This window comes from Gasterosteus aculeatus, chromosome 7, assembly GCF_964276395.1.
Source record: "Gasterosteus aculeatus chromosome 7, fGasAcu3.hap1.1, whole genome shotgun sequence".
Classification (NCBI taxonomy): Eukaryota; Metazoa; Chordata; class Actinopteri; order Perciformes; family Gasterosteidae; genus Gasterosteus; species Gasterosteus aculeatus.
The window spans coordinates 30,237,538-30,264,723 of NC_135694.1; the positions used below are offsets into that span (position 1 = coordinate 30,237,538).

A 27,186-nucleotide genomic window follows, 5' to 3' on the forward strand; every position below is an offset into this window, starting at 1 on the left:
GCCGGATCGCCAGCGCCGCGCCTCCCCCGTGATCTCAACGGCGCCCTTTCGATCAAAGCGGGCAGCACCTGAAATGAGTTTGACATCGCTGATCTAGATACTCGAATCGGCTGTTGAGACGATGACAGGCGCGAATATTTGTTCCGCAACATATGGAATATTTTGACAAGTTTCCTCGTTTTAGACATGACTATCAATCGTTGGCGGGTGGCGTTTCGGGAATAACAAAGACAAGCCGTCGAGTTAAACACGCCACTGTCTCAGTGGAGAGGCGCACCGTGCTCCGGTACGAGTGACAGCTACTGTTAGAGCTTCAAAACAAACATGCAAGTGAGGTCCTACCGCGAAGAAGCTGGAAGGAAAGAAAGATTACGACGAAATATCCGTTCCGATCACTAGAAATCTCAATAATCTGCGTTCTAACAGAGGAAAGAAAGCTGATGGCCACATGGAGCCCAGTCTACAATCCCACGGTGTCCGACAGGCTTTTTCGGCGCGCCACTCACCGGATCCTTCTGAGCGCCCGTCGCTCCCTATGAGAGGCACGGTAATGGCCGCCGTGGCGACGCCGTCAGTGGACATGGTGGTGTAGACAACGGGCAGAGACTGCACCACCACGGGGATGGTCTGGAGCTGGCCCACCTTGCTGGGCATGCTGACCGAGGGGATGGTGTGGATGACGTGGAGGATCTGCTGGCCCCCGGCACCTTGAGTGGCCAAGATGGAGCCCGGGGAGAGGACCTAGAAGGAAAGATGGCGAGGGGGGTGGGGGTGGGGTCGTGATTAGTTGCCATGACGCCCTCTCGGAGTTCAGCGTGCCAATGTGGGCGGTCATCGTTACCATGGAGCCGATGGACTGCATGGCAGAGGGGACCGGGGTGGCCGACAGGCCGGGCTGGGTCATGACGCCGCTGGGGGCGGGGTTGACCGCGAGGCCCATGGTGGAGGCGGGGAGCGAGGAGGAGCGCGGCTTGTGGAGCGACAGGTCGACGGGCTCCGTCTGGTCCTCGGCCGGGCGCGGCTCCGGAGAGGACGGCTCCGTCTTGCACGCCGGCTCCGTCTTCACCTTGAGGTCCGTCGGCTGCGAGCAGTCGTCCCCGACGTCGGCCTGCTGGAGGAAGACATGAGAGACGTTTCAGGCAAAGGTCCCCGGAAGAGCAACGACGTCATTGTGATTCTCTGAAACGCAAGTGGACTTCAAGTGTCTCATCCGGCGTTTTTATACGGACGATGTGAAGAACACGGTTCAATACTCGGCTGACAATTCAGAATCTCACCACGCCACCGTCGCCTCCATGGTGACGACGGCTGCTGAGGCTCATGGGTAAATGTAGTGTTCAGAGCTATGATGAAACACGGCAATAATCACGTTGGTTTGACTTATCGGGGACATGAGCATCAACGTGAGAATTTCTACGGAGGAAAAGTACGACTTGACGTCCTGAATATCCCCGAACTGAAGATGAGTTTGGAAAGTTTGCGTTCCTGTGACCTGCGTCGGGTCCTTTTTTAACACAGCCCCCCTAGTTCGCTCGCCTCTGCAGCCACCAAGGGCTCAGCTGCCGTGTAGCTGGAACGCACCGGGAACAATGGCTGCTGTGTGGGACTCACGGGGGAGGGGGGGAGGGGGGGGGGGAGAGAGAGGCTGGGTATGGAGAGAGACTGGTACTGATTAGGAGAGAGGGAGTAAAAAGGAAAGAGAGAGAGAGAGAGAGAGTGTGGGGAGAGGGGGGGTGGAGTTGGAGTCCATCCCTTCTTGGACTCCGTCCAGCTCCGGGTGAGGGCGAGCGGGAGGAGGGTCCGCTACGCCCTTTATCGGGTCAAACAGTTCAGCTGGAGGCCCCCCGGGCCGTGTGCAAATATTAAGGGTTGGTTAACCACCCATCTGACCGCCGTTGCACATTGAGCCCGCGGGCCCAAACGCGGGACGTGCGTGTTCCCGGGACGGTCGGTCAGGGAGAGCGAAGTAAAGCAAAAAGAGGCGGACCTCGCGCCCCGACCGGCGTGCGTCTAAGGTCGCTTCTCTTCAACAAGGCCCGCGAACATCAGGCCGGGCTGAGGTGAGGAGGGATTCAAGGAAAGGAGAGAAGGAGCCGCCGACGACACAAAACAAACGAGTGCAGAACCCGGGGAGGAGGAATTTTTACGGAGAAGGAGGCAGCGAGGGGGCGAAAGGAGGCGAAGAGGGGGGGGTAACAGGGACGCATGGCCGTAACGTGATTATAGACACAGCCAGAAAAACAGAAGAAGAAAAAAAATGAAGTGTGAAAGAAGTGGAGAGAGACAAGAGAGTGTGGGTGGGAAAGGCCTAGTGTTGCCATGGAAACTGGGAGCTATCAGCTGACTCCATGTTTTTCCACTCGTTCCCCACCCACCAGCAACTCCTTCCCCTCCCAGTCCGTTCGTCTCTCCGTCCCCCTTCGGTTTCTCTCTCTCTCTCTCTCTCCCTCTCTGGTGACGGCGACCTTTTCTCACCTTTCTCCCCCCCCCCCCCCCCCACCCCCCTCCAGCATCCCTCGCCCCTCACATCAGCCACACCCCTGTGCCCTCCCACCTCGCCCTCTCGTCCCTCGCCGCCTGCCGCTCTCCACCCAGTCTCCTGTGTTTTTCCACTCTCTGCCCTCGCTCCTCTTTTTTTGCCCCCTTTCCACAGATTAGACGAGCGACTCAAAAATCCCCAAAAGGAGAGGAAGAGGGGGGGAGAAAAGCTGTGCGACCGGCGAGCCAGAATGAGGAAGAAAGATGACGAATTAAAAGGAGAAACTTCTGGGTGGGAAGTAAAAAGCAAATGTAGTCGGATGATTCCATCACAATTTCCCTTTATGTGGATTTCAAGGGGAAAAACACAAACTAATAAATATTGATTTAAAACCTCACCAGCTGATCGCTGTCATTAAGATGGTGTCTGAATATGCAAATGAGGCATCATCTAATGGCGACTTTAAGAGAAATAGTCCGGCCCAAATAGAAAAGGTGCAGACGTGATGTGGAAGCTGAACAGACCAACATCTCTGAGTCGGCATCTCCTCAAAGAGCAAAAAGAGGCCAAAATTGAGAGGACGAAGCATATTTTGTGATTAGCGCTGATCCCCGGGGGGGGTCATAAAATAAGTACAGGAGCCGGGACACCTTAAAACAATAAACCCAACGTTTATTGGGTCTGGATGCAACAGGGATAAAAAATAAAAAAAAAAACTCAGCCGAGGTACAGACACGTTTCTCGGTGCTGCCGCACTAAAATGGGTCACCCAGTCGTCGCCTCGCAATTAATTCATGTGATCCCCGACTTGAATGAAGCGACGAGCGCCGCCGCAGCAGTGAGAAGGACGGGGGGGGGGGGGGGGACGTAATGTGGGAAGAGAAAGAAGTGGACGGATCTGTAGTTGTCGTGCTTTCATCAGAGAGGCGACAGTTAACAGCTGACGCGTAATATGGCCGAATATATGACCGGCGACGCGACCAACCAGCGACGGACAAGACGTCTAATCACTTATTACTCTGTCCATCCAAACCACGGTCCAGGTTCGGTTTCAGTACGTGGGCAGTGGTTCCTCCTCCTCCTCCTGAGGAAGGACTTCCTACTGGCGTGCAGAAGGGGAGCAGCTCCTTTCCGTTCATTCAAGCGTGTTTGGGGGGGGAAATAAGTTAAAGTGGATGACCAGGTGCTGCCAGAGGAAACGAGCAACAGACGTTTGCTCCACGTGGGACCAGAAGCCCGGAGTGAGTCCACAGGGGACCCAAACAGCCCTGCGACCGTTGAAGGGGCAGTTTCACAGTGGCATTTATTTTGGAGGGGGGGGGGGGGCGTGACGTTAACAAAGTGGAGTTTAGGCATCGAGACCAGTCGAGTTGATAGAAGAAGAGAGAGCGAGCGAGATGTGAGGAGAGTGGACCTCCGGTGTCGTCTGTCAGCAACACTACTTAATGCAGGTCCTTTCAGGTCTACTTGGGGGGGAGGGGGGGGGGGGGGGCGAAGCAGGTGCGCTTGTTTTGCATGTGCCCGTCCTTAACATCCCACGTGGAGGAGTGTGAAGGCCGATGTAATGAAGATAGAGGGCAAAAACAACAGCTGGGGGAGGGATGTTAACCGAGGAGCACCAAGCCCCGCCCCCTGCGCTCGCGCACACACACACACACACACACACACACACACACACACACACAAGCAGCTCCGCCCCCTTACAGCCTGACCCACCTAAGGAAACCCCAAACGGCACCAGCACTGCAAGCCCGTCCTCTCCGTCTCTCCTCGCCTCGCTCCGGTTCAGCCACCTGACTCGCAGCCCCGATGTTACCCAATAGCAGTGACCCGTGTTGATGTCCTGGGCTCTTAGCAACTCGCCCCCCCAACCCCACCCGCCTCGCACAGGACGGCCTCACTCTGTGCAGCTCGAACATGCAACTTTCCCAAATGAAAAGGCGAATCCGCCGCAGAGGTGCAGAGGTTAACATGGGGTCTGAGTGTGGAGCGGATCCCGCCGACGGGCCCCGGAGGTCTATTTATGCAACGCGCGTTCGCCTCGTGGTTAGCGAGCTCAATCTGTCACGGGCCGGCCGGGGCGCAATGAGGCGTTCCTGGTGCCGCTCGGCTCGGGCTTACGGGCCGCTCGGCTCGACCGTCGAGCGAGGGGGGGGGTGGGGGGGGACATTCCGTTTTGCCCAAAGACCCAAGAACGATCACGGGGGCCTGAACTTGTTGCATCTGGCTGTGAAACGAGGACAAAGAGGGATTTTAATAAATGAAAAGAACAGCGGAGGGAAATTGGCCTCTCTGTCCTCCTCTGGCTCACTGTTGGTTGGTGTGCTTTGTCCCCGCAAAATGAATTAAAAGTACTTTTTTTCTTGAAAAGCACTCGGCTCAGCCGTCCCGGCGGTAAAAACTTGCAACCCCACTAAGGTTTGTCACAGAGGGCGTCACACCGGACCGGAAAACACACAGTTGGTGGATTTGTCTCGCCGCACTCCAAACGCATTCCTACACAAAACGATGCATGGAAGCGCAGATTCACAGTACCGTTATATCACGAGCCCACCCCCCCCCCCCCCCCTCGGACCACCAATTGGACTGAAACGCGCTTTCATTCTGTCACCTTGAACGCGACCGGAGTCGTTTCTGCCTCCCGCCCCGACCGCGCCTGGTGACTGTCTCTCCCCTTTATCTTCCTGGGAGCTCCACTGTGGAGGATGTTGGCTGCCAACGATGACATCATCACGTTGCACCAGCAGAGGGAGCTGCATCAGTCCAATATCTGCACTGCGCCCCCCCCCCCCCCCCCCCCTCCAACACACACACACACACACACACACCTCTCTCTCTGCATCCGAAAATTGTGAATGTGCTGTCCTTTGAATGGATTGAATGCTCAACACACAAACAAACACACACACACACTGACTCACAATCATGCTAGCAAAACCCCTCCTGGCAAAAGCACAGCAAGAAGGCCTCTAACCTCTCTCACACACACACACACACACACACACACACACAAGGAGTAATGGAGTGTGTACATGAGTGTCACTGTGTGTGTGTGTGTGTGTGTGCGTGCTGTGGCCTGTCTTTGTGCATGAGTGCCCCTGTTTACTGGAGGACAACTGACTTGTTTATGTGCATACATCAGTGACACACACACACACACACGCACAGAGGGCCTCACTGTGTGTTTGTGTGTATATGTGTGTGAGAGAGAGAGAGAGATTACAGGCCCATTCACCGTGTTGTGCTGGCAGGTATTCAGAGTGTGTGTTTGTTTGTGTGTGTGTGTCTGTGTGTGTTCGTCTTTGGCTGAAGCAGCCAGTTAGAAAGAGGGGGGGGGCGTGAGGAGGGTGGAGCTGGTTTGGAAAGGTGGAGGAGGAAGAGGAGGAGTGAGGAAGGAGGGAGGGTGGGGAGCAGGGGCGGGGTCAGGCTACACAGTCTTTTCGGCAACTCCCGCCAGAGCCGCGGTTGCCATGGCGATGGGGCGAGCGGAAGCAGAGCCTCCCTCGACATATCCTATTAGGGCGAGAGACAGCGAGAGAGAGCGAGAGAGAGAGTTTGAAAGAGAAAGTAGAAGAAGAACGATGACCAGATGAGGTCGCATAAAGTGTGAAAAAAAAATAAGAAGAGATGTTGCGAAAGAAATGGTTTATTTGGCTGGAAAGCCACAACAATGACCTTTGACCTCCCTCTGCCACAGCTGACAAACACCACTTAACTTGTGCGGCTCAACAACCCCCGTTCACTCGTCTCCCCTGTGCGTCCTCTTCGTCTCCACCTCTCCTCAACGGGCAACGTGTCTTTGAATCAGTAACCACAAAACTAACACCCACGGGTGAAGCAGCAGGGTCACTGACACGGAGAAGTCGCGGCAGGCGGGAAGGCGACGGCATTCAGGGAGGGTCGGCGCCAAAAACGGCCGAAAAACAAAGTCGAGGACGGGAGAAAAGCATCGTTGTCGTCCAGCGTTTTAAACCAGCCCTCATCGTGATAGAACACCGACGTCCAGCTTCCCGCCTTCCGATAGATTACAAAGTGCTGAGTCGAGTTCATGTTTGTTTGTTTGTTTCACATCTCGTCTTTAGTCGCCGGCGGCTCCCAGGAGGAGCGAGTCCCAGGAGGACCGGCGTCCCGGGGACGTTATCTCTGGACAGGAAACACAGAGGCGTGGTCAACACACACACACACACACACACGCACACAAGCACACGCCCTCTGCTTAATGATCCCTTACGCAATAGTGCTGCACCCAGCCCCCACCCTCCACTAACCCAAACCACACCATGCCACAACGCCCTCACACACATGGGGCTCTAGCAGACCCCTCCCCCGACTCCCGGCCCCTCACCCTCTTCACGAGGACGCGCCGACACAATTCTCTCACTTTTCCCCCCCGAACTATAAGAGCTTCTTTTTTTTAAATCGGTCAGGAGTTGATTTTCTATCAGCAGGTGTTCATCTGCAACAACAACAACAACCCCCCCCCCCCCCCCCCCCGCCGATGTTTACTCGCTCAATGAACACCTATGTGGCCACATGATGAAACTTTAAACTTCAGTATTTTGATGGAAGACTGAGGGTGTTTCAGATGAAGTAAATAGAACAAACAAAACATGTAAGACACATTTATGAGTCGTACTGTGAACTGTAGGTGCTCTAAAAAGACATTATCTCTTAATTGATGCAGTCAAATTGCAGGAATGTGTTTTCATGTAATCAATATCCTCCATCCCGGATCAGTCAATCCAGAGACTGTGGCCCAGTGGCCCCCAAACTGGTTAATTAATCTATATATATATATATATATATATATATATGCAGAGGAATAAAGCATCTAGTGGTTTGGATCCTGCTAGCTGTGTGTTCTAGTTGATCTCCCCAAAAAACAATAAACCCCATTGACCTTTTCCATTGATCGCGTGGCCACAGACACAACTTGGCCCTCGGCCTCATTAAAAGCGCGGTTAGCTTTCCTCGCGTCGCTAATGGCTGCGGCTCGAGCCTCTGTGCTGCAAAAACACACAGAGGAGGTAAAAATGGACGGTCGCCCCTCCTGCGCCTCCGCCTTCCCTTATCTGACCCGTCCACACCCTCTCCACCTCTGTCTCCACCTCTGTCTCCACCCAGGTCTCTCTTCCCTCGCTCTTTTCTCACTTGCCTCCGCCCGACCAAATTGTTTCCCCTCCCTATCTTCTCTTCCTTCCATTGCCAGCCCTTGCTCCACCCGTCCCGACCGACGACACCCTTCCCTCCTTCCTCTGCATCCAGGCCGCGTCAACCTGGCGGCGTGCGCGTGACTCCGGCGCGGGCCTCGCCTTATCGTTACCGCTCACGCCCTTTTGTTTCCGTACCCTCGCTGATAATGACCGGCTGCGTGCAGCTATCCGTCAAACCCACAATGAAGCTGGAAATGTCAAAGGTGTAGCAACACGCCCGCGCCTGTGAACCTGCCCCCGGCGCCACGCACGCACACACACACACACACACACACACACACGCCCGATGGTTTATATTTAGATGGCGGCCAAAAAACATTGTGTCCCAAATCGCAATTAAAAGCAGCGACTGGTCCGGCGGACAAGTCGGGCTGCTCTGAGAGCCACGAGGCCGGCCCGGGTCAACGCGCATCGCCAAGCACGCCTCCGGGAACCTGGCGTGACCTTTTGGGTTAGACGAAAGCCGGATTAAATAATCTGACGACTGATGACGTGAACGTTTCAAAAGGTAGAACACGCAGTCCAAATGTTAGAGGTTCAGAACGAAGCGCCGCGAGCTTTTAGGTCTCTTAATTCAGGGAAAAAACTAAACAAATAAGCTGGTTTTATGCTTCTGACTGTTTGGGAGATTCATCTAAAATAAAAACAAAACAGCTGTAACATTTTAAAAAGTGTCCAAAACGCAGCTGCAAATGATGCAAAAGAGTTCATCTGCTAAACGCCGACAGAAACCATTGAGCGAAGACATGCAGGAAGCGCGATGACTTCACGGAGCGGGTGGGACGCGACAACTACGCCGTCTTTCAGTTGTTTGCGGCGCCTCGTCCCGCCACGATTTAAAGCCTTGATCGAATAAACCCGACTGAAAACAGCTCGACGCTGAGAAATAAAAACTGCCCCCCCCCCCCCCCCCCCTCAAACACGGCAGCTCTGCTGTGACCTCTGACCCCCTCACGAGCTCACGAGTTATCCAACATCATAACCGCCGCCGAGCACGCCGCCCTCCCGATAGGCACCTCGCCGGGTCGACCCTCCACCCGTCGCGCCCCCTTCGCTCCATCTACGGATCACCCATCCCTCCCTCGTCCTGGGCTCCGGCCCGCCAATCTATCGCCCTTCATCTGACGGGTCCGAGGGCGACAGCCGGCGAGTCCTTATAATAAGACATTTGGACACAAGTGGAGTCCAAGGTGAGCAGTCGTGTTGTACGGAGGGACAGGTGGAGGCACGATGGGGCCCTCAGATGAACTTCTCTTCAGTCTAAACACCGGAGCATCTCGAGCGTGAGCAGGATTTAAAGTCCATCTGTAAACAACCGACTACACGTCCAGTTAGTTTGCTGATCTGACATCTGACACACAGTCGACGAAGAGCGACGTCAAAGCGTAGACGCTGGACCCCCCAAAGGCCTTAAACGGGCTTCCACGGCGGCTGTAAACACTCGCTGTCGGTTTGATGTCTACAGTTTCGAGCCACACATTTCTCCTTTCCCACCGCCGCCGTCGTTTTTTTGTTTCACGACCAGGAGTGACACAGAGAGGGCGGAGCTTAGTCCAGTGGAGCGCTGAATGGGACATTTGTTAACAGGGAAACGGTAAAGTTAAGAGTCGAGAACACGGACAACGACCACGACCACGACCACGACGACGCTGCTGTGACCATGAGTTCATCTTTACAAATGCAGGGAACAGATCTGAGGTCAGCAACCATAAATCCTTCGCCACCCGCTGACTCGACCCAATCAAACCCAGCGGACTCTCCTCCATCCGTGCGTCCAAACCTCCGCCCTCTTCTCATCAATTAATCATTACCCCCCCTCCCCCCTTCTCACCGTGCACTCCATCTCCTCCGGCTCGGGTTTGACCTGTACGGAGGGCATGGCTGTCCCGCTCTCCTCCTCTTCCTCCTCCTTCTTCTTCTTCGTCTTCCTCTTCTTCACGGACTGCGTCGCCACTTCCTGCCGCTCCTCCTCGCCCGCCTCTCCCTCCCGCTCCGCTTCCTGCGGCGGCCGAGGCCTGGTCGCCGGCTCCTCCCCCTCTTCCTCCGCCTCCTCCTCCTCCTCCTCCTCTTCCTCTTCCTCTTCCCGGGCTGCCGGCGGCGATGGCGGCGGCTGTTGGCTCCGGGCGCTCTGCTTGGCCGCGCTCCTCAGCTTCTTCGGGGCGCCGACCGCACTCTTCTTCTGCTTAGGGGTCGACTGGCACTGGGGAGGAAGAGGAGAGGAAGGTGAGAAGTGGAGGAAGAAGAGGAGGTGATTGAGTGGGTGGTCGAGGAGAGGAGAGGAGAAGAGGGGGGTGGGGGAGAAATGGCAGAGAAACACAAGGAGAGCGAAGGGTGAGAAGAAGAAAAAAGGCCCAAACTTCCAGGACAGGGGGGAGGGGGGGGGGGTGATGGGGGGAGGAATCTGGAGAAGGAATGAGGGGTGAAGTGGGCAGCGGGGAGGAAAATGCGAAAAGGAAGACAGGTAGGAGAGGAAGTAAGACAGGAAACGGCATTACGGAGTTTGGAGGAGGGAGAAATTACCTCCGGATCTCAACGCCGGCTAAAGAAAAAAAAAAAAAAAAAAAAACCCTCTCTCACAAATCCCCCGGGGGAGGAGGGGGGACGCAACACACACACATCATGCAAAAAACAAACCCGGAAAATAGAAATAGTGAAAAGGCAACGAGAGGCCGGGGAGGCCCGAGAGACAAAGGCCCGATCCTGCGGCTGCCAGTGAGGGAATGAGAGCGAGAGAGAAATAACAGAGAGAGCAGGGAGGAGTAGCCGCCGACTGACCCCTCCCTCCTTTTCACAGCCGGCAGGCGGACACACCCTTCTGTGGAAGCTGAGCGAGAGACACACACACACACAGAGGAGAGAGCGAGAGAGAGAGAGAGGTGTGGGGAGTGCACAACGCGCACGCACACTTCCCGCGCTGCACACACCCCGTCTCTTCTCCTCGGGCCTCCATTTTCCCTGCGTGTCCACTTCCTCTCGCTCGCGTCTCTGCGCCGTCTGAGCTGCCGCTGAGACGGCAAAGCAACGTGGTAATAGATGAACCATCAGCGAGGGGGGGGGGGGGCGGGGGTGTTTAGAGCGGTTGAGTAGATCATCTACCTCGACCGCCGGCGGCGTTTCAGCTGAACGCCACGCGTGATAACCTGAGCGCTGCCGCTATCAGTGACGCGGGCTCGGGTGGCGCGTTTGGCCTTTTATTGAACCCGGAGGAGTTGCGATTGAATCGCCACGGGAACAAAAACGCAGATGCGTCAGACGGAGGACGGGAGCGGGTCTGTCCGTCTCTGTCAGTTTTCCGCTGACCCCGCCAGAGGGCCGCGACCCTCGCTTTGAACGCTGCCGATCTACACGCTCCGCGGGTGGAAGATGACTTCCCTTCTGACAAGTTTCCTTCCTCTTCAAACGGGCCGACTTTATAATACGGTTGAGACGAAATGGAAAGTTTGGCATCTCTTTGAGTCTTTGACGCAGTTTTGGTTTCATTTTCAAATCGCGTCACCTTGTGTGGGCAAAGAAGCAGACAGGAAGTGACTTCACACCCGCTTCCTCGCGGCGAGACAGAGGCTCAAATACACAAAACGAGATCTGCTTATAGTGGGAACACAAAGAGTGTGACATCCGCATTAATAGCAGCGTCATTAACAGCTCCTCACATATTTGAAGGCATTGAAGGCCGAGTTGCGTATTCAGTCCTCGGGTAAATATACTCACTGTAACTTCGTTCATCGAGCTGGAAATGGACCCTTTTCTTTCTTTAGGGGGAATCCGGTGCAGAGAGAAGCGCCGCCGAGCCAAATCCAGGTCAGCCCAAAGTCTGTTGCAGGCCACCATGTGACCACGTGACCCAGCGGATTCCAGCCTGAGGTGTGGCAGCAGCCAATCAGCCGGGGTGTGGCTGCCCGCGCAACTCCTCCCACTCACACACGCACGCACACACACACACACATGCGCACACACACGCACACACTGGTCTCTCAGGCCCATTGTGATGGGACAGAGCCCCCTCTGTGTCTCCAAACAAAGGTGAAGGCAGCTCAATGCCACACCTTCTCCCCCCCCCCCCCCCGAACTCCCTCCCCCAACTGGCAACCCCTCACTACCGGCTCTGAAAAGACCCCAAACTCATTTGTAAAGCCGTTTTTACTTTACTTTTCTCTTTATTTCTCCGGCTTCTCGTAAATAATTTGCTCCATGCTACATAACGCCGCGCCATTGATGGCTGTTAGGAGCACATTTTGATTTCTACACAGAAAGTCTCTCTTTTATTTATTCCCTCGCGTTGTAAACATGAGCCGGTCCCGGTCTCTAGTTTTAGGTCAGAACCAACGTGACAAACCAGCAACATTTCTGAAGAAAAAAAACGTCACATTCTATTTATTTCTGGAAGAATCACAAAATCGTAATTTAATTTGAAGTAAAAGCATATTTGTTTGTGGACCTTTTTAACCTGCCGGGCTTTGGTGAACCATCACTTCCCGTCAGCTGCCGCTTTGGTTTCAGAGGAAGAAAATGTGCAGCGAAACACGAACTTACGCAAAGAGTAGATGAGGTCAGCATGAGAATTGACATAATGTACGGAACGAATGTCAACGAAACATCTGGAATCAAGAGTGCTCTGGTAAAGCGCCTTAAAGCAGAAGTCATATTGTCACGATGAATTGTTTTCTTGTCGTGGCTTCGTCCGTTGTTCGCTCGGCCTCCGCGTCATCCGATAACGAGCCACTTATTGCCTCGTCGAACCGGCCCATTGAGCCCTACGGACAAAAACGTCTCTCCATCAACAGCCAAACATCCTCGTCACCTTTCTTCTAAAGGGCTCGTCAGGTTGTAAATCCACCCAACGGGGGGGGAAATGTTGTCCGCTCAGCGGGCCGGCTTTGCTTTTGGGGGAAGTGTTTAGCGAGAAACGACCCGGGCATGACACAAAGCAGCTCCTCTGTTTGGGATCCCCTCCTTGTTAACATTTCTAGGTGAGAGTCGGCCCGTCCGGGGGAGGGAGGATTTGTTTTTGTCTGGCGGAAGAAGCCGAAGGTTTGCGGACGGCACACGGCTGAAGGGCAGAACCCAAGCGGAGGCTTTCGGGCGCCCTGCTCTGACGGGGGGGGGGGAAAAAGGCCTCAAACTCTTTGGGCGCTCTCGTTGGGTCCAACCCGACTCGCGATGTGGTTTCGCTGCGTTCGTTTGAATCTAAAGGGAGCTCGAGCTGGACGGAAAGCCACGCAGGCAGTAAATCACCGCGGAAACGCGCCGGGGTCGTCTAAACTTCCTGCAGTCGAGCTGCGGCGTTCACGCCACGCCCAAAGGAACCGGGGCGAACAGAATCTTTAGCAAATCCCACTTGATCCACATCTGCAGGGCGAGTGTGTGCGTGTGCGTGTGCGTGTGGAGAAAGCAGCACTAATGAGTAGTGATAGTAGGAGACTAAGCGAGTGTGCATGTTGTACATGAGCAGTGACAAGAGTGTGTGTGTGTGTGGAGGAGGGGGCGGCAGGGTGGAGTTCCTGGAATAGAGAAGGGTGGGGTGGGTGGGTGTGACCCCGTCAGCCTCTGATCCCACCACAGGAAGTCAGGGTGGGGGGGGGGAGAGAGGGCCGGACCCCTTTGAGGACATAATCAGCGGACGGAGCATCAAACGCAACGCAGCAGAGTTGGGGGGGGGGGGGTTTAACTGCATTATCAAACCTTTGCGGCGTCGATGGAGCGTTTAGTTTAGTCGCGCGACCTCGGTGATGTCATCGGCCGCTCGCACCGCCTTCGTTCCGCAGCCGGACGATCCGCGCCTGCTCTTCCAAACAGGCCAACGTGCCCACGTTTTAAGGAATCTATTTTTAACCCCGGCGAAGGCTGAGCGAGCGAGCGAAGCGAACGCTCTCCGCCCCCCCCCCCCGACATTCACACCCGCTCAGGACAACCAGTCCGTCAGGCTGGTCCCTCACGTTGTCCTCAAACCAACCGTCCCTCCCCGCGCCCCACGGGGCCCCCGGCGAGCTGGATGAACTTCCTGCATTCAGACGGAATCCACTTGGAATCAGGCACCAGTCAAACGAGCCTCTTTGAGCTCCTGTCTGTTTTCTGATTAGCTTTCATGCCAATCTGCCCCCCGGATACTCTAATCACGTCTCATGTTTACTTCTTTGACACAAGGAAGCGTGTGTTTTCCGGTTGTCTGAGATAAGGTCCGTGGTTAAAAATGAGCCAAACTGATTTGGACACTTTATTCCCCCATATGAAACCTGTGTGGTGCATTAAGAAGCAACGCAAACACACATGAGAAGAAGACCAACCAGCGTCTACATGAGGTCACATGACAGTTTATCGCCCAACCGCTACTAGTTCCACCTTTTCTTTAACGATACGCCGGCCCGACATTCGAGCGCTTGGTCACACTGGTCTCGGAGAACATTGTGTGTTTTCATTTAACCAGCTGGCGGTAAATGTACCATTACGACTCCTGGACCTTTTGACGCATCGTTTTTACATTTTCAAGCATTTATACGAAGACTCAGCGGGAAATAAAAAGTCAGCACATTGCTGTTCAGCGCTAGTGAGAGAGAGCGAGAGAGAGAGGGTGGGACCGAGACACTATCTGGGTCAGTGCTGCCTCCCTCCAACACCCCGGGCCTGTGTGTGTGTGTGTGTGTGTGTGTCGAGTAGGGGGGAGGGGGGATTGCCCCAGTCAGCCACACTCTGTTCATGTCATCACAGGGTCCAAGTAGACGGTTCGTGTCCGGTTGTACCCGCAGCCATCGGCAGCATTAATCCAAAAGCACCAATCGGGGGAGGAATAACCTAAACGATGTCGTCTCCCGCTCACAGCGCCGTGTTTGTGGCGGCGTCAAAAATCCCAACCGCCGACACGCCGTCGGCAGCGCCGAGCTATTAAACGGCAAATTTGTCTCCGTGGTGAATGCAAAAGCCGACACAGCGCCGGTCACGGAGGAGAGTTTATGCATCTTTATAGATTTCATGGCATCTTTGGAATTATTTGGACATATTTCAGGGGGAGGAGCGAATAAAGGGACAAGCGCTGGAGTCTTGAATTGGTTGCCGATCGACCAATAGTAAGATAATTAGCATGAAAAAGCTTTCTTTTGGTGTTTATTCCAAAGAAAAGGTTCCAGGCTGCAGCACAAACTAACACACCCGTTAAACGGGGGACCAGAAGGTACCGACGGTGACTCTGTAAAAGAAGTCAACGTGGTCCTCATGACAACATGGTTGGTCGACTGATGTTTTCAAACCTTGAGTTTGGCCATTTGGATTGAGGAGGAGTGACGTAGAAATGATGTAAACCTCTATGGTGGAGACCTGTCACATGACATGGTAGCCCCGCCCTAAACCAACCCAACCAATCCAAACCAACCTTCTTTCAACAAATGAGCATCATGCTGTATTGAAACTAGAGATTGGGACCATAAACTCGTGTTTACAATGTTTACTGAGGGAATAAATCAAGACAGAAGTGGAGTCATTTTCTCATAGACGTCTATGGGAGCAGAGGAGTCGCCCCCTGCTGGTCACTACAGAGAAGTAGAGTCATTTCCTCATAGACGTCTATGGGAGCAGAGGAGTCGCCCCCTGCTGGTCACTACAGAGAACGCAGCTTTGAGGCACTTTCCTTTTTGATTGGCTGGGTATCAAAGGGAGAAATGACAACGCACCAAACACCCAAAGCCAGCCGTCTACTTTCAGACAAGAAGGTTTGAGGTGCAGGTCGGGAGGGCCGGAGGAGGAGAGAGAAAGAGAGAGAGAGGAGGAAGGGAGAACGAGGAGCAGCAAATAAGTTGGGAGTTCAGGAGGTCAGTTCCCATTGGATTTTAGTTAAGGGGTCGAAACATTGCACAACTCCTGTAACTGGAGTTACAAACACACACACACAGTAGAGATGACTCTCTTAGGGAAGGAGGCTTGTGTGTGTGTGTGTGTGTGTGTGTGTAGGGCGGGCCTGGGTGGTTTGCACTCGTCATTTGATAAACAAAACCAAAAAAAACCACGTAGACTGTGAGGCTTTGGTGGTACGTTACCGTGATTAACTACCGTGATAGTTAAATACCCCCAAAGCATCGGCAACCTTATTACAATTCCTCCTCAGGGGAATCTGTCACGGGAATTTGGCATTTTTACAAATATTTTTGCACAGTTCTGTCCGAACGCTGTGCAGGGTCCGACGACCACCTTTTGAAAGCGGTTGCCAGGCAACGGAGCTTCAGCTCGATGTTGGCGACAGTGGAAGCGTGGAGGCGGTCTCGACTCACCTTACACGGTGATCAGTGCGGCGCGGCGAGTACGTATGAGGTGACAGGCCCCTCAAGACCTTTTCCCTTCGGCTCCACGCTGCTTCCTTGTCAGGTCAATAAATTTGCCCGTTCTTTCGTGATGCTGACAGATCAGTTCATTTGACGCCTTGGCAGCTTCAGCGGCTTCTGACCTCTTTGGAATTTATGAATATTCCTAATTCAGCAAATATCACAAATGCGATTTGTCTGCTGGGAATTAAGAGGTTGCCACAAAGGCCAAAATTTCTCAGAACCGGTTGCCAGTGACAACCTGCACTGCCGAGTGCTGCCGCTTCAGAAAATATCTGATGAGAAGGTGTTCTGGGCTGAACAGAGCTGGGATTTTCACGCGTTCTCAGCCTTGAATGCTTCGTCCTTCGTATGTTTATTTTGCATTGGAGCGCCGAGCTGCGGCTCGCCGTGCCGACCATAGAAATCTCTTCATTGTCCCGCAAAACTCCAGAGAAATATCCAAAGAAAATGGAGATGAAAGAGGACTGGGACGAGGCGGAGAGGAGAAAACTAAAATACACAGATTCAGTCAGTGAAATAAAAACACACAAGAGAGGAGGGACACAGCCGGGAGCCCACACGTGTTCTTCCTCCTCCCTCCTCCTCCTCTTCACAACCCGCGGTCAACATGAACCAATACTAACGTGGTGGTCATGATGCTGATAGAGCCCCCCCCCCCCCCCCCGCCCCACACACAGCACGCGTCCACTTTGACTTTGCACGGGGACAGAGAGGACAAACTTATCTCCGGCCCCAAACCAACCACTCCCTGACAAGCTGCACTGCCTCCACCCCTCTGGCAGCCGAGGACGGACCACCGCCCCTTAAAGGGACAGGGTCCGGGGAGCACAAACAGAGACCACGGCGGGGGGGGGGGGCAAGGGAGGAAACAGCCCAAAACGGGGCCTCCTCCGCCGGAGGTTCGGCAGGAAGTTCTGGGGCCGGAGCGGCTCTGATCCTCGCCGGAGGAACAAGGGGACGCTAATCCTCGGGATCCCACACACACGGAAAGGACAAAACGCGCCGAGCCTCCGTGAGACGGACTCGCTATAGGCGGCGAAGTGACAATTCACAGAAAATAAAAGCAGAAGTATTGAAACGCCACGATTGTGAAACGCAGTACCATACGTGAGATGATTATACACTTTAAAAGGAGTTTCATTCAGCCTGTGTTTCTTATCATATTCATATTTTCTTTATTCTAAGTGATTCGAGGGTCAAAGAGTCAAAGCAACAAATAAAATAAATATATATACATATTTATATACAGTACCAGTAAAAGTTGACACATTTTCTCATTCAATTCAATGAGAAAGATGTACATAAACATACTGTACTGAATCCTATACTGTATGTATTTATAACTCCATTGTACAGTGGTTTTTATCTTTAATACGTATGTGTAAAGCAGGGTAAAGCGTGTGCGTGAGCCTTCGTTGTAAGTCTGGCTGTGAGGTGCACACTATTGTGCTTCTACGTGCAGAGAGAGAAAGAAAGGAGAAGTTACAGGAGTTTTAAGATGGAGAGACGAAAGGAACTGAAAGGACATTTGGCTTTGCGTGTACATCAAGTGGTGTGAAATTCATTTATTTTCACTCACGTTGCCAAAAAAAAACCACTGAGCGACTTTATGATGATTCATGCTGACAAATAAATTGTGTTAATTTGGCTTTTCTTTTTCCTCCCCTTCGTTTTGTCCTCTGGGTTGCCGAAGCTTTTAGCACTTTGCTGCTTGTTCTCTTTGCCGTTAACAGACTGCCGTGTTTCTCTTCACCTGCACATTCTGAATCCAGCTTCCTCCGGGTCCATTTCAATGTTTGTCTTCTTGATGCAAAATGGACATAATGAATAACTGTGCGAAGGCAAAAACTTCAGGAATCATCTAATCAGGAATAATCAATTCTAAAACTAACAAAACTATGGCTGTATTTGGGGAAAATCAGGAAGAAATGTGAAGATAGAAAGCAAAGAAAAGCCGCTGCGCTGTGTGTTCATGCTGCACATATTTTTATCTAGTTTGCCTTTTTATTAATTGACATAAATGCTCCTATTTTTAAAATGAAGCACTTTGGTTTGCTTTCACAACGTGATCTATTTGATTATTCCCATCATTTGTTTGAAATTGTTAAGACACTTTTTGGATTTATTTAGTGGAACGTTCTTCTCGTCTTGTAAATAACTACGAGCTCCGTTCTCTGTGATATTTATTCCTTTTCTTAAAAACCCGAATGAACCTTTCCAGAGCAGAATGCAAGATCTTTCCACGCTTCCTTATTCATTATCCCGCCACTTGGATCACGGATCTACACCGACAGAGGGAGAGCGAGCGAGTCGTCCTCAGCTGATCGGCGTCTCCTGTCCGGCGCGTCCTTGGCCCGAGGGGCTCAAATAGCTTCAGACCGCGTCTGATTGCTTCGCGCTGGCAACCGGCCGAATGTGCGAAGATCTCTGTGAGACCGCGTGCAACGGCTTCAGATTATTTTAGCCATTCCTTGTGAATCCAGCCTCCATCTGGCTGGTGGAGGGAGAGAGAGAGAGAGAGAGAGAGAGAGACACTTCCTGGCTGTTATCACACCACTCCCTGTTTGACGCAGAGCTGCAGCCGCCGCCACGCAACACGCCCGCTTTATCCACACGAACACACACCAGACAAAGTCAGTGCACTCGAAGTTAAATACACATACAGACATGACACGCCAGCACACTGACGGGGTCATAGGGAAGCGACGGCCGGACCCCCGCAATGACAAGCTGAAGAAGACCCCGTCGTCGTAGCCCGGCCCGCTCCTGTGTTGTGTTCATCCTGCGTCCCGTCCTCTCGGATCGCTTCCCTTCTTGCCTGCGAGGGGTTTCCACCGGCCTCTCGACCTCCTGACCTCCACCGGTTTTCATTTCCCCAATCAGTCCAGTCAGTTACCACAAACCGGCTCTGTAGTTCCCTGCCGGCCGTAAAAGTCACGTGACGTTGTGCGTAAGAAGTGACCCCCAGGACCCGAGAGGCGCCGAAGCCTCGGGGTCCAACACACCAGCTTCGTCCGTCACTCGTACCTCTGAGTTATGGAAACACAGAGCAATTCATTTCAAGTAAAACACTCGTGTGGCTTTGAGTGACAGTAGCAGTTAGCCGCTAGCTGCTAGCTGTCCGTTTAGGGGGTTTTAAGAGTTCAACAGTGACGTCGGTGGAGAAGTTTTGTCTACAGTGTTCAAATCATGAGGCTTGGTACCCAAATCACAGTCACAGTGGATGTAAAGTAACATCAGTTGTTGTTTAATGCAGCTGTTTACATTCATGCTAATGCAAATAACAAGAACCCCCTTCTGTTTTTGTTTTGCTTGTCTTGCATTTACTATTTATTCAGTTACAAATTGCATTTTGATGTGTGATCCGTCGTTGCATAATGACAATAAATGATCCTTTAACAGAAACCTACTACGGTCACATGATGATCATGATGATGATGATGATGATGATTAGGTGACCTTTCGTTTGATCCTGTCTCCATTTCCTATTTGAAAATCCAAAGTGGCTCCAATAAACACTCAATATATTTGAACCCTTTCCAAGGAAAAGGTGTGTGCGTGTGTGTGTGTGTGTGTGTGTCTGTGCGTGTGTGTTCAACCTGACCTCATTATCTGATCGTCTCACTCTCTTCACCATCATTCTCTGTCTGTCACCACGCACACACACACACACACACACACACACACACACACACACACACACACACACACACACGTGTCAGACACCCTCCCCCCCCCCCCCCACCCCACCTCAACCACCTCCCAGCCCCCTCCTCCTTCAGTCCCCCCCCCCGCCCACCCTCTTCCTTTCACTGTGGCAGGTTTTGGCAGCGAGAACGTGGTTGCTATGGCTACGGGATTCTTACCCCCCCCCCTTAATGACGGTGGCGTGGTTGGTAGGGGGGTCACCCTCCACCACCGCCGCCACGGCATCAAGGCCTAATCTGAGGTGACACGGCCAATATCCTCGCACACACACACACACACACACACACACACACATTCTTCTCCTGAGAATGTTTGCTGCCTGCCAGTGCGCTTGTGTCACACACACACACACACACACTCAGTCCCCACCCCCTCTGCACCCTCCCATGACCACAACTCACACACTCATTCACATAATTCACAGTCACACAGGCGTGCACACACACACACACACACACACATTCTCTCTCCTGGACGTTCAGTACCGGAGCTTCTCTGCAGCTGCAGAAGTGAAGGCCTCTTGATCTCCGGTTCACCCCGCACGTATTTTACAAATTCCCGGCTTACACTTCTACAGGAGTTCTAATGTTTCAACTTTTCTTTCACGGGTGTGGTCCAAAAACCGTCCCGGCTCACAGTTGGTCAGCAGGCGCCGCGTGAGCGCAGCAAAAGGTCGGATGGCGAATCTGCAGCTGTGACTCGCCGCGCTTTTTAGCTTCTACAAACAGCCGCAGCAATTAGCTTCGGGTAATTGAAGTCATCCGGCGAGGCGCTCGGAGCGAAAAAACGGGAGTCGGGAGGCCCGGACCGTCAACCTGGACGCGCCCCGCTCGGGGGGAACACGTGCACGCCGCCGCGTTCCCCGGAGGCAACACACACACACACACCTTGAGTTTCACAGGATCACAAGATGACTTAAAAAACAATTACCTGACTGGGTTTGTCCTGTTATTATGCCACTGTGTAGCTTTTGTATTGTGTGCCTTGTGTGTGCTTTTCAGTCACCGCCGATGCTGAATCGATGAGCTTCTGACAGGCGCTGCCGCCGATGACGCCAAACAGGCACATTCGCACAGACGGGTGGGACATTTAACTAATGTCAGCTAATACACGTACGCCGGACGGGCGTCTGGACCGGTCGGACGGGCCAACAGAGGAACCAGCAGGCCGGTTTCACCTGATCTCCGTCCATTCACGGAGAGCCAGTCGCCTTTCGGCAGCCGGCACTGACGGCGCGTTTGTGTCCGCTTGTGTGCCACAAGTTGCACCATTATTAAATCACTGAACTGTTATTGCGTTCTTTAATTTAATGAACCGTGTACACCGAGAAAGAACACAACAGATTCTACTTTGAACCTCAAAATGCTCCCCATCTTCTCCAGGAGACGTGCTGCAGGTTTCCTGTTTGTTTCGGTGTGAATCAGGAGGACAACCGGGGTGGGTGGGGGTGGGGGGGGGGTGGAGACGTGGCGTCGCCAGAATCTCTAAAAACACATTCACGGATGACAGACCGGCACATTAAGACGGACAGAGTTGAACTGTCACTTCAATGTATTGTCAACACAGATGGCTGCTGGGCCGGCCGAGCTGTTCCAAGGAACTCAGTGTGTGTGTGTGTGTGTGTGTGTGTGTGTGTGTAAACAAGAGTGCAGTGTCACTCCATCACCACCACCTTTCCTCCCTCCCTCTCTCTCCTCCGTCACCCTTCTGCTTTTTCTCGTCGTGTCGAGAGATCGACCGGATGAGACATCAAAACCGCCGCCGATACCAATGCGCTGCGTTTCCCCAGAGAGAAAAACGGAAAAACGAGTAGGACGGGAGGAGGCCCCCCCCCGGAGAGAAAAGGAGCCGCGATCTGCCATCACGACTCGCGCAGGATCCCCCCCCCGAAAACCGCCCGTCCAAGCGGATTCCAGAGGGGCCCGCGACCCAGCGGAGGAATCCCAGCCGCATCTCGGAAAGGCGCTGGCGAATTGTATTCCGTGGTGAGACGTGTCGGCGCACCTGCGCTCCTCGGGAGAGCTTTTCATGCTTCGGACATTGAACTCAACGGTAGAATTATGGAGAAGAAGAAGAAGAATCATCATCCTCTCCGCCTTCGCCACATGAGCGGTGCTATGTCTCTATAAATAGCGCTAAAGCCCTGGGGCAGGCCAGCCTGAGCGAGGCCGCCCAGCAAACACAGTAACTGTGACTCCACCAACAACCCCACCCCCCCCCGACACACACACACACACACTCCTGCACTGCTCTGCTGAATCAAGGGCAACGTTAACCCTCCTTCAGACGCTGCAGACAATCAGCAACAAGCTGAACAATGCAGACGAGGTGGGGGACCAATCAGCATCCAGATGTGTCATCCACAACACAAACCTGGTCTCCTGCATTCATTCAGGCGGCGTAACCCAAAGCAGGATCCAAGCCCCTCCAGGGACACAAGCAGCGTCCTCCTAATTGAAGGTGTGTTTAATTGATCAGATAATCACACAGAAGCAGCGCTTTAAATCTGGCGTTCAATGTGTTGAAAATAAACGACTAATCGACTATGAATAAAAACGGACGATTAGTCGACTAGCTGTAGCCGCACGCAGCTTCCCCTCACGCGACGGGTACCGAAGGAAGCGCAATGGGACCCGTCTCACGTGCTGGAACCGACGTGGTCACTTCAAACCACGCGGCCAACCGTGGGCACTAATCTGCTTCAGCCGCCTCCGCTTCTCTGGTTTTCAGGCTTTGCTCGAGACTTTGGAACCGGGGCCGCGGGGGGATTTTCTCCCATTACGCCACGAGAGCATTAGTGAGGTCCAACACTTTGACAAAGGCGTCGGGATCACGACTCTGGGCCTCCATTTAAAATCAATGCAGATGCATAGCGTGCCGTCTCTCGCCGCCCTGCAGTAGATTTGGTGGCTGATGAAAAGCATCTCTGACGTTTGCCTCCCTCCTGCTCCGCAGACTTGCTGCTTCCCATTAATCCTCAGGGATTTCCGCCGGATTGAATGACCCCCGACCCCGACGCCACCCGCCGGCGGCGACCCCTGTGATGGCCCCCTCGTGAGCGCGGTGCATCCCTCAACGCCGCGTCTAGCTCGTTCCTCCCGCTCGTTTCTTCCCCTCTTCTGTGGCAGCACGCGCTCGTGTAGCCGGCTGGTTTGGTTCACCACCCGACACACACACACACACACACACACACACACACATTGAGGCTTCTGCAGGGCAACGTGCAGAGGGAAAAAACATGTCCGTCAACCACTCGTCCCTTTAATGTGGTCGATCGAGGAGCTTATTGTGCAGCTCGAGCGCAGTGAGCCACCTCCTGCGTAGCCGGGAAAACACTTACAGTTGGCTTACTAGCGGCGCCCTGAGCGCCGCCGGCGAAGACTCCTGATCTCCGGGTCACAGGAGGCCTCTACATCACAAACGCACCTCTGGACATTTAATACCATTACCAGGAACCAATTTACGGCGCGCGACACGTGGCGGGTTCCCCTCCGGGGATCGGGGGCACTGTGATGTACTTCTCCGTGCACCCACTTCTTCTAACGGTAGTGGTCTTTGTTGAATCCCGTCACGTCACGCCTGATTCTGCGCCCCTGATTCTGCGTTAATGACTGTGAAACATGACATGTGCGTGGTTGCGCCCCAGCTGAGAGGCGCGATCGGTAACGGTTTAGAGGGAACCGGTTTACCGCACTGCCGTGCACCGATGACAACAACACACAAAAGGTAGAGGTGACTAATGGTTCACTCTGATGCGTTCTCCTTCCACAAGTCTCATCGGGTTGGTTTTCGTCACGTGATCGAACGTGGAGGAATGTGCGAGGCGCAACGTAAAGCCAGCAGCGGCGTCACGGAAACCGGGCCGCGCGCCTCTGTGACGTGGAAGCGTCCCATGTGTTCTTAGGGTGTTGTTTATCGATTTAACTAACCAGGAGAGGTAATCAGAGCGGGTGTCACGCCTCCTGACTGGGTATTAAATCATAGTACGCGGTAATCTAAAACCTTGATTAGCATATGTCGATATTCAGGATGGTGTCATCCAGCATTCATAGCTGTACCTGCAAAAAGTATTCTTGCACGTCGAACCAGGGAGCACAAAGACGACTAAATCACGCACTGGGGGGGGTCAACGGGGGAGTGTTAAAGTCATGTTAACTGAGGGAATAAATGAAAAGAGAAGTCTGTGCTTTCCCATAGACTTCAATGGGACCCCCGGTGGACACTCGGGGGAATGCAGCTTTAACGCGTTTCACTTCACTCAGCAGAGCCCAGGAGATTTCCTTCCGCATAGACTCCAGTATCTCAGTTGTTTGCTCAAACTTTGTTCAGCATAGTTAATCATTGCCTACAGCGAGGCATCAGCTCCAACCCCCCCCCACACACACACAGACTTTGTATTCATGAAGGGATCTTTCCTGCTGATGCCCTGCCCAGGAATGTACAGCTGACCCTGCGCTCACGTCTACCGCCCAGCTGATCACACACACACACACACACACACACACACACACACACACAGATGCTCAGTTGTTGTGCCTCTGTGGTGCAGAAGCAGTGCCCTGCTCTTGGTTAACTACACCACCATTACGGCACAGACTTCAGTGGGACGAGAGGAAATTGATTTCCGCTCCCGCGGCGACGCTGAACATCTATCTGGGTCGAAGGGTGACAGTGAAAAAAACAGAAAGCACCAAAGACGGAGCGCTTCGTGAACGTCTCAATTACAAAGCGATTAAAGGCATATCTCTTCTGCTACTTTGAGGTCAATCCTCCCCATCTAAGCTGCTGCAGTTTGCACTATTTTACACGGGTTTGTCCGTACGTGGTGCACCACATAACTTAAAGTAACCACAATGTGATTGAAGGTGACACATTGAAGGTGTATTTCTCTGGACTCAGCAAAGAGCTTCTGGAGCAAAGAGGAAAATTCTCTCATGAAAGTGATTTCTTTGTGTTTCTGGTTTGTTCAAAACAAACAGAAACTCTTTCAGCTTCAAAAGGAGACGTCGCGGCAGTAGTCTGGGGAAGGACCTGAGGATAATTAGACCCAATAACAGCGAGAGAGAACAGTGACACAAACAGAAAAATGGGAAACAAGACTCTTCACACTTTCAATGCTTTTTTTTTTTGTTGCAACTTGACACACAGATCCAATACTAACAAAATACAACGGGACCTGACAGGAAGTCGGACCTCACAAATAGTCACAAAAAGCCATCTATTGGTTTGGCGTCCGTGGACAGTTTTATAAGTAATGCCGACGGAGCGTCAATGAGGAGTCTATTTGCGGTGGACACACATAAATAGTCAGTGACACTTTTCCTGAACCTCGTTTTCTCGCCGGTAGCTTTAGTCACAAATGTCCTATTTGATTCCAACTGTATTCAGCGGGAGTAATGACAACAACGGCATTGCACGCTGACTGATGATTAACAGCGGTTGCTTTGTTTAAAAACGCCGGCGAAGCGGCTCACAACGTTGCGGTTTCCTCTGCGCGGAGTCGAGATGAAAAAGCCTCCCTTGAGTGGTCAAGTCATACGTTCGCCCTTTCCGCCTGAAACGCTTTGACCTTCCTCACACATTTTACAGACACTCACTCAGGGGGGGGCATGCTAACCCGCTAGCATGCGCTAATCCACCTTGAAGTGGGGCAGAAAAGACACTGAAGAGAGGAGGAAACTAAGTGGCGTTAACACTGACAAAGTTGTTAGCGTTGTCCTCGTTAGCGTAGCTAGCAATTCAAGTTCAAAGCCAGCGTGAGAAAACGGCTTCTTGAATTATTCCCTCAATAAACGGAGAACATTTACAGAGTCAAAGTCTCTTCTCGTCAGTCCAAATATGGTTAATGGGGTGCACAAAAAAATAACACATAATAAGTCAACTACAAAATGGAGAATGCAATATTAAGAAACGCAATGGTTCTACACAGTACGCAAACCACGACTGCAATCGATTCTCAATATGTTAAACAAAGTTCAGATTTGCTGCAGTGGAGTCTAAAACAAAATCCCAGGGAATCAATTTCTCAATCACGTCGTTCAAAATATTTTTGAACGGAGTGTTCAATATTCTCAGTTTCCAGCTTCCAAAAAAAAGGGGATTTAGTTACTGTTGGTTGGAAACATTTGAGAGCATTTGGTGGGCTTTGTCCTGCCCTTCATCCGAACAATAAAACAATGTGATAATACATAAAGATGATTGTGGCCCTCAGGGTGAAGATCGGACTGAGCTAAATATTAAATTCAATGTGCCACCCATGCACATACGCAGGTCAAAGTTCACTCATTGTATTGAGGAGGTGGAAACGTGCGCACTCAACTGTCTCCAGCATCTTCCGCTAATAAACAGACAGAAACGCGCGTCCGCTGGATGGATGCCGCGTCCCGCTTCGACCCCTTTTATTCACCCGGCACCTCCGTGACGTCACCGCGCGTCGTTGGCGGAGGCTGCCTCCCAGGGTTCAGAGTGCGCGCGCGCGCGAGCGTCCGTGCGTGCGTGCGTGTGCACGCGTGTGCACGCGCCCGCGTGTTTCGATGAGAGGCTGCTGGCCCTTTAAAAGCTAAGATGGTGTCCTGCAAGCTGCCGCTCCGTGCCTTCCGTTTCCCTTCCTGGCTGTCAGAGATCACACGGCGTTTCCAATTGAACCTGAACTAACCTCGCGCACACGAACGCGCAAACACGCGCACGCAGAGAGACGCACGGACACACGCAGGGAGGGGGGGGGGGTCCGTGTTGACACTGGAAATGACGTGTTTCTTAAAATGCAACAATGTGGCCAAACTCTGCCCATCAATTGTAAAATAAACTGCCCGTCTCCAAGGATACGAGGTAACATCCACATTCGGCACATGTGGCGCTGACAACTCGGCCCGCGTGCACGCCGATCGTCCACATTCGGTCATTGCATTGACGTGCACTTACTTTCTTGTTACGGGTCTCCGTGTGCATCTCGGTTGCCGGAGCGGTGCAGCGGCGGAGGGGTGGAGCAGCAAGAGCAGGAGGGGGTTCGGTCGGGGGCTTTTGGGTGTAGCTCTATCTGAATACGAACTGGTGGAGGGAGGGAGATAGGGGGGGGGGGGGTGTTTTGGAGGGTTGAGGGGCTAGTTTTCCACCTTTTCACAGTCAAATCCAGGGAGGGGGGCGGGGGGGGGTCCAGGAAACACGATCCCTGCCTCTTCCAGTGTTGCTTTTCAGTTCATATCCGCAGCGTCGAAGGCTCCCGTTGCTCCCCCCAAAAAACAGCCGGTCTCTCGGAGTCTGTGTGTCTCTGTGTCTCTGTCTCTCTGACGGCGGTGTTGTTGCCGTGTATTCAAGGGCTGGGCTCTCTCTCTCTGCCTTTTTCCTCCTCCGCCTCTCCCTGCTCGTGACCCCACCCTGCGTCCCCACCCCTCATCTCTCCGTCAGTCATGAGCTGCGCAGCCCTGCAGCCCTGCAGAGGAGCGCAGCCACCGGGCCGACCACCGGACCACCGACCACTGAC

At 53.0% G+C, this 27,186-nt stretch overlaps 1 protein-coding gene across 4 annotated transcripts; it reads right to left on the reverse strand.

Annotated features, from left to right (window-relative positions):
- Window positions 1–27,181, reverse strand: klf8 (Kruppel like factor 8; the record flags this gene model as incomplete). Of its 4 annotated transcripts, none has more annotated exon segments than XM_078106948.1 (4): window positions 1–741; window positions 842–1,111; window positions 9,524–9,892; window positions 26,628–27,181. In XM_078106948.1, coding segments are annotated over 4 exon segments (1,038 nt in total). In that variant the 5' UTR covers window positions 26,655–27,181.
- Window positions 27,182–27,186: the final 5 nt, after the last annotated feature.